This window comes from Cynara cardunculus (genome assembly GCF_001531365.2).
Source record: "Cynara cardunculus var. scolymus isolate 2C chromosome LG 13, CcrdV1, whole genome shotgun sequence".
Lineage (NCBI taxonomy): Eukaryota > Viridiplantae > Streptophyta > Magnoliopsida > Asterales > Asteraceae > Cynara > Cynara cardunculus.
Window position 1 is genome coordinate 8,499,688 of NC_037540.1, and position 8,152 is coordinate 8,507,839.

Genomic DNA, 8,152 nt, shown 5'->3' on the forward strand with positions numbered 1-8,152 from the left:
TTTTAGCTTTTGTTCAGATATTAGTCGAGTTTATGCTACAATACGTTGTGAGTATAAATCTTCAGACTAGTGGAGCCAGATATCTTTTTATCTAGTAGCTARWTCRGCAAGTTTAAGATTGATAAATTTGGACGCTTTGTGGGCACTCTGTGGGCACAATATATAAGAATTCACTTTCGAGAGAAAGAAGTTCTTATAGAAATCCCATGGGTTTCTGACCAAGTCGTTCMTRYAWTATTCTTRAGCAAAGCTTACACCCATACCCAACTTTTAATATTAAAGGTTTATTTCATATTTTAAAGCTTTGCACCAATCAAAACTCAAATATTTTCTCAACCCGAAACATTGTTCAAGAAGTTCATGAAAGTCTCTGATTCTCAGTAAGTCCGGTCCCTGTGGAAACGATTTTGGTACTATACCACTTTATTACTTGAAGCGATCTTAGTGTCGGCGTGCACTTGCACCGCCACTTTGGGGATTTTATGCCCACTGTGTGCACACTTACGATTTTAGCACATCAGTCATCATCCTCAATTACTGGATAAAACTCTTGATTCTTGCCTTATTTTTACCGGGTACGATTCTTAATGCTTGCCGTACTCATCCGATAAAATAAAGTGATTTGATAAAAACTTACTAAAGTAACGTTTGTCTAAAACGATAGATATTTGGGACAAACATAACCGACCAAATTCAAAACGGTTATTATCACGTCAATCTCTGATGCGATTTTTTATTAGAAGTGGGACAAAACCCTAATTTTCCTCTTAAAACCCTCGGAAGATTGACGATGGCCAGCGGTTGGAGAAAATCATTAGGCAATGTCAGATCGGTCTTTGGAAATGCAATGGGCGGTCTCCGTGGCGGAAGCAACCTGGCGTCTTGGGTGGTTGCCGGAACCCTAGCATACTTTCTGTGGGTCAAGCCGTCACAAGAGCTCAAAAGAGAACAACAAGTACTCGTCTTAACTCGTCTGAATGCTCTTAATCAGTGATCGGTGATTAATCATTTATTTATTTTTGTTTTAGGAGAGGGCTGCGCTGGCGGCGGCATCGGATCGTTATCGATATGTTGAGAAAGTGAAGCCGATCCCCGATCTTCAGGTTTGATTAAATTCTTACATCAGTTATGTCGTATCTTTACATGAGAAACCTCAAAACGAAGTTAATTGAACAACAGTCAGCTGATCAAAAAATGCAGAATTGAGTTTGTAAGGCATTTTCAAATTGAACACTTCGATTTATTTGGGAAAAATGTCATTGTTTTTTTGTTAGAAATCCTCATCTTATTGTATAAACGAAATTGCGATTGATTTGCTAGATCATACATACATAAAATTAACTGAATTCATTTTTGATCTTGTAGGAAACTGGGATTATCTATGGGAACAAAAATAAAACTAAGAATCCTGAAATTTGATGGGAATATTTCTATAAGAGGGCGTAAGGTAATGTTGTTATGTTGCAGTCAAAAGGTTACTTATACGGTGATTGTGAAACTTTGGGCGTTATTTAAGAAATTTATTGAGAAAAAGGGTAATAGTTATTCAGTTTTGCAGAGAACTTCTGCTTTGTAATAATGTCCATGTAATTTCTCATGAGGACGAAATTTATGCATCTCAAATGATAAGGCATGCTTGATTTGCTAACAGTTCAAAGATGTGCTTGGTATTCAGTTATTATGCTTTAGATTTTTCAGTAGTGCATGGTTTTCTTTTAGATATATGTAAACATTATAATACTATTGATGTAGGAGAAATTACGGTAATTTGGGAATTGGTAGACATCATGATAGCCATCATTATTTTCTTTTGTGGAACATGGAAAGAAGATAAATTGACACCCATTCTTAACACTTGCACTTCCATGTTCCATAAAATGACAAAGTGATGAGCATGACGGGAAGTTTCATGGCCTTCATAGAAATAGGTCTTATTTGTTTCAGCGTTTTAACATTTTCGTTTTTGTTGGCCTTCTTCGTTGTATATAGCTTTTAAGTGATTATTGATCACTAAAGAATCTTGGAGAAAAAATGAACAATAAATAACAATTCATTCGGGAATGAATCGTCATTATTATTTAAACTTGGTACATATGAAATTTAGGAAACTGATATCTGCACTGTTGATAACACTAGCAAAAGCATCCATAACGAATGGAGTTCCATCATTTTTGCTCTGTTGCTATGATCCAGTTCACTTTGGTTCATTAACAAAAAGTTCCTATTTATTTTGCTTGAACATAGTTGAGAATTTAACGTGTCCATTGTTATAGTAGCAAATATAGGAGAAAGGTTTCCTAATAAAGTACAGTAAATTTGTAATTGGCTTGGGATAGTTTATGTTTTCCATAAGATTTCCAGGATTGTGTTATGTTCTGTATCAATACATCTATGTTCTTTCACCCACTTTATTCACAGTGCAACCCATAATAAGTTGACCTCCAATTGCAGTAGTTCGCTCGATGCATTTTATATGTGTTGATAGCATAAAGGACTTTATCGTAATATTTTTTATGGAGAAATAGGAAATGCTTACTAAAATATCTGTAGCTTTGTACATGGTGTGTGAAAACTTCGTATATCGCAACTATGTCTCATATTTACTATACCAATTTATAATTGTGAATTAGTGATGTTAGAGATTCTAGTTACTACTAGAGATGGCCAAATGGGCCTGGCCCGGCCCGTAACTGCCGGAGGACCGGAACCGGTTGAGGGACCGCCGGTTATGATTCAGTTAGGGTTTTTGACGTTTTCTGGGACCGAAACCGGTTATGTAACCGGTTATAGGACCGGCCCGGCCTGGTCAACGAAACGTATATAAATAATAAAACGTATTTTTATTGTGTATTTTGAAATGTATTTATGTTAAAAACGTATATATATATATAAATATATATAACAAAACATTTTTATAAACACGTATATATATATATATATATATAACAAAACGTATTTATAATAAAATGTATTTATAATAAAACATATTAAAAATATCATATTACAAACATATTAAAAATTTATTAATAACATTTTGTCTTGGTTAAGACCGGTAGGGACCGGTTAAGGCCTGGCCCGGGACCGGATTTTGGCCATCTCTAGTTACTACCATGAGAAAGGTCGATGCAACTGTTATGAAAGTATGCTTGTGCTTGACACATATCATTCATTTGTGAGATTTGTGATGCTCCTTATATAAGTTTTAATTTGTCTTACCTAAATATTGCTACACATGGGTAATTGTTTCTGGTGAAGGATATTTATTTAACTTAGAAATAGCAGATGTTGCTACTATCTTTCTCTCTCTCGTATGCACAAGTACTTATTTAGTAATTTAAGTCTGCTTCACAAACTTACTGATTTGTGGTGGAACACAATAACACATTGATAGAAGTGAATATAATTCGTAGTTGTGGCTTGTAATTCCTATTATCTGAGTAAATAATTGTAGCCAAACATTCTTTCTATAACACTAGTAAGCATTATACCCCTTGCCATGTGCAAAGTTAATAGTGACTTGATTGTATCCTGTGACGATTATCTGCTTGCAACACACCAGCACTACTACTCTGTAGCAGGGACTAGTAAAGTAAAAAATCTTTAGCGCGCCCCTTAAATCTTCAAATTTTTTCTATTCAAGACTCCTTCCATACCAAACACTACCGTTCATATGGTGTAAGTAGAGTGATTCTAGGTCCATTCACTTGGTATGAAGAGAAAATGAAGATAGTTGCACAAAATGGTGAATGGAGAAGTGGTATAAACCCAATTTCGGTGAGCCTTGTGAAATGACATGGTTTATCATTCAATGTTTTTGAGGTGCTATGTGTGTTTATATAACAGCAGTTATTGCATTTGATTTCTTCTATGCACGTGTCATCAACAAATCGGAGATTCTTTAAAATGCAGTTCTAGTATGTATGATTTGGGCAGCCATGTCTGTACTTATATGCTCTTGTTTTGTGAGGATCCTGTTCTTCAGAGAACATGTATCGTTCATGAAAGAAGGTTGAATCATGCAGTACGGGAGTTGCAGGGATGGGTGTTTTTCTTTGTTTCATTGTACCTACTTTTTTTTTTCTGTTTCTTACTACTACTAGTCGTAGTTTTTCTTTCCTTTTCTTTGTTTGACTGTTCCTACTCCTTTTCTTTCTGCTGCTTATATTACTAGTCTTATTTTTACCTTTTTGCTCACATTTTTCACAAGTCAGAGGTCTTCAGGAGAACAATCGCTCTATCATTTGGAATAGATGACAGGTTTGCATACATCCTCCCCCCAGGCGGCCTTACTTTGTGGGACATATTGTGTTCTTTTGATTTGGTTTGGTTTGGATACATGTGAAAATCCTTACTTCTGGTTTAAGTCTCGGCATGCAATGATCATGTTTTTTTAGTATATATGGCAAATACTGACGTACACTCCTCACCTCACATTTGTTGATGTTTGAACCCTTGACTTCTTGGAAGGTTGGGCTCTACCATAACCCATGTTACCGCTAGGCCAATGACCCTTTGGTAATGATCATGTTCCTTGTGATCATGCTAGTGGAAGTAGTGTAGTAGGAAGTTGGACTTTCTTTATATGCAGAACTGATGTATTTCAAGGTTTCTTTGATTTCTCCTAACAAAGTGGAGTGGATCAAGTTTTTCTTGATTTTTGTGGTGTGATCGCTGATCACAGAAAGGAGGCTTTGCTAATTGTGGTTAATTGTAAAAGGTCACATGTGTTGCAATTCGACTTCCATGCGAAGCTGTCTCGTAATATATGCCAAACTTTCAGCATGAATGTGTTGGAACTGCTGGTTGCATCTGGAAGCTACTTGTGGTAAGTGGTTCGTACAGTTTACGTGTTGATTTGTTTCTTATTTTACTTGTAGCCAAATGCAAGTATAAGCGATTTTACTTGCATTTGGGTTGGTTACAAAACAAGATTATGGGTATTTTAGTGATTTTAACTGTAAAGTGAATGAGTTTTCTTTTAATTACATATTTATAGTTGTTTGAAACTTGTGTATTAGTTGGAACTTGTAGTCCCAATTCTTGAGGCATATGGCCTCATGTAGGGATGAAAAACCGATTCACCGTCTCCATCCCTGATTCCGCTATCATGTTTTGGCATATGGGTTCATACCCAATCTATGGATACGAGGTAAAATCTATCTAAACCGACTTACTATAAATCGTGAAATCACAATGCATAACATATTAACTCATTAAGGTTGTGTTTGGTAAATGAGACGGGACAAAACAAAACTTATTGGCACATGGGACATGCACAAGGTACGACAGCTTGATTTTTTGTTTCATCAAGAGGCGGAATATATGATACGACAAAAATCAGACAAAAACTAAATATTAGTAATTAACCTACGTTTGATATATAACTTTAGGGGTGTTTGGGATTGCTTATAAAAGCTGTTTTTTAACTTATTTCAGTCTAGCACCGGTGATAAGCTGTTTTCTGGTGTTTGGATAAGAAAAAAAAACTGCTTATACCGGTGCCAAACCGGTAATAAGCTGTTTTTGATAAGTTAATCATTCCTGACTTATGAAAAACTGCTTATTACTAGTTTACAATTTTAATCATGTTTTATTTAACTCCGGTTTAATACCACATAAGTTAATAAGCACTTTTACAAAAAAACATAAGTAGTTTTAAATAAGCAATCCCAAACACCCCCTTAATATGATATTTGTTTTAGAGGTCAATACTGCTAGTGGCTTCAAATGGTAGCCACCATCAGCCACCTCCACCTCCTCTTCCACCACCATAACAATCATCGACCAGCATCCATCGCCATCCTCACAACCCCGTCAGCCATCGACCACCACTGTCTATCGCTACCGCCACTGCCTCCACCTCCTCTTCCACTACAATTATCACTGTCCATCACCACCACCACCACCACCATCCACAACCTCCATCACATTGGTCACAACTACCTCCTCCATCATTGTTGACAACTACCATTATCTATCATCTTTACGTCCTCTACAACCACTACCATCCACTAATGCCTCTATCTACACAACCGTTGTTGCAACAATCTTCAATGTCATCACGTCACCTCCAATTGATAAAGATCTTTTAAACCGAATAAAACAAATTTCTCTTTTGTAGGAATTGAGTTTTTTCGAACTATCATTAATTATATTAAAATTTTCATAAAATTTGGTGCTATTATATATGTATGTATTTATGTATATCACAATTGTGTAAAAATGTTTATAAATTAAATTATTTACTTTATTTTTGTTAATTATAACTATTCTATGATATAAAAAATCATCAAATAACTTTTTTGGGAAAAACTTGTCTAGTTTTGTTTGATTCATTCCAATTCTAGTCGTACTAAACACTATAAAAACATTTGTTTTGTCTAGTCTTGTCATGTCCAATCCTACCCTCTTGTCATGTCCAATCATGTCTTATTCAGGCGTATCTACCACCAAACGCCACCTAAAGTGACTACATGGTTGCCAAAGTTAAATGGTAGAAATAATGTTGTAATCAAAGCAATACACGAGTTCACAAAATATTATCTATTAACATTATTGATTATTTATACAAGCATAAGCAGAGCTTGGGGGAGCGCTCGGTCTGCTCTCACACCTCTTAGGGGACCGTTTATCCAACGCTTACCTGGTAAATGTTTACAGGTAAGGATCAACCTTTTAACTTAACTTATCGGGTAAAATTTTACTTTATCAAAACGGCATAGTATGTAATAATTTGTCTGGTAAGTGCTTACAGGGTAAGAGTCGTCACTCTCACTTACCGCGTAAGATCTTCGGTCCTTGTTATCGTTTTTACTGGGTAAGATTCTTGATCCTTGTCATGTTCATGCGATAAGGTAAAGTAACCCGGTAAGCACTTACCTGGTAAGCGTTTAACATGGTTCTAGATAACTTGTTATGGCTTCAAGGTTTGGGTTCGGCGCCACATTAACCCCCATGGCTCCACTCTAAGGCTTGACTTGCATTATTGCATGTTACGACATGTTATTTTGTGAAGTGTGGGTTACTTTAAGATACAACTCGAGGGATAAACGATAATTGTACAGAGACTTAAGACTTAAATAAACAAAAGAAACTTAAAAACTAAAACCTTAAATGGGTAAATACATTCCCGTACACGAAGCATAGTGTACATAGAACAGGAATTCTTTGAAAATTGAAGAAAGTAGTGAGTAGAGCTTCAAGAGATTTAATCCCGATTTCGCACTCTTGATATCATTTTCTATAAGCTCTATATAACATGTATCAATGGTTCTTCTTTATTTTTTAGTTTTATTACTTTATCACATGATTATCACACCCAAATTACACCAAATCGTGTTGATATAAGCGATAATGTGATAATTGTGTGATAATCACATGATTATCACACTCATATCACATGATTAACCGTTTATTAGATAATGATAATCATGATCGTGTAATCGTATTAAAAGATTTTATGATATCATTTCCATTATTACCCTTTTAATTTTAATATTTTCTAAATCTTTTTAAATTTCAATTTTAGTTTTAAAAATCTTTTAATTTTTTTTTATCACAATATATGGTTATTGAGTTGTTCTCGCATTCTCGTAAATCACAGGGGTTCTCGTTTGAATCCTTCCACACACACACACACACACACATATATATATATAGGGTGGTTCAAATACTAACCCATTTTTTTGTGTTAACTCTACTAACCAACATCAACCAATCACATTCTTTCTTTATTTTATGTTCAAATGTAACTTATAAATAGAATACAAGGGTCATTTTGTAATTTGACCTTTATGTAATTCCCTAATAATTATTTGGGAGTTACAAATCTTTTTAAGATCCCTCTAATTGATCATGAGGTAATTCCGATGTTCACGGTGTTCATGGTGTTCATATCAATGTAATGTCCATGAACATTCATCGTGTTCATATAAATGTTCACCGTGTTCATACAATGTTTTTACAAAAGTACCCTCTGAACCGTTGTTCATAGGTATCTCAATTAATATATTAATTAATGATTATTTTTATAGTCTCATTTAATAAAGACCGTTTGATGAGAAAATGAACGATCAAGATCGGGTTAACATAGTTTGCACAATAGTTTTGGTTAGTATTTGAACCAGCCCCTATATATATATATATATATATA

General features: G+C 34.9%; 1 protein-coding gene across 1 annotated transcript; it reads left to right on the forward strand.

The window, feature by feature from the left end:
• Positions 1-684: 684 nt before the first annotated feature.
• On the forward strand, positions 685-1,674 carry LOC112524500. Its single transcript, XM_025134345.1, has 3 exons — positions 685-955; positions 1,029-1,103; positions 1,366-1,674. The coding sequence occupies exons 1-3, from the start codon at positions 791-793 to the stop codon at positions 1,417-1,419; spliced, it is 294 nt and encodes a 97-aa protein (XP_024990113.1). The 5' UTR covers positions 685-790; the 3' UTR covers positions 1,420-1,674.
• The last annotated feature ends 6,478 nt before the right edge of the window (positions 1,675-8,152 follow it).

Coding starts and splice junctions, on each gene's coding strand:
- LOC112524500 (XM_025134345.1), top strand. CDS start 791: ATGGCCAGCGGTTGGAGAAAATCATTAGGCAATGTCAGATCGGTCTTT. Junction 956..1,028: donor AGCTCAAAAGAGAACAACAA/GTACTCGTCTTA, acceptor TTTTTGTTTTAG/GAGAGGGCTGCGCTGGCGGC. Junction 1,104..1,365: donor AGCCGATCCCCGATCTTCAG/GTTTGATTAAAT, acceptor TTGATCTTGTAG/GAAACTGGGATTATCTATGG.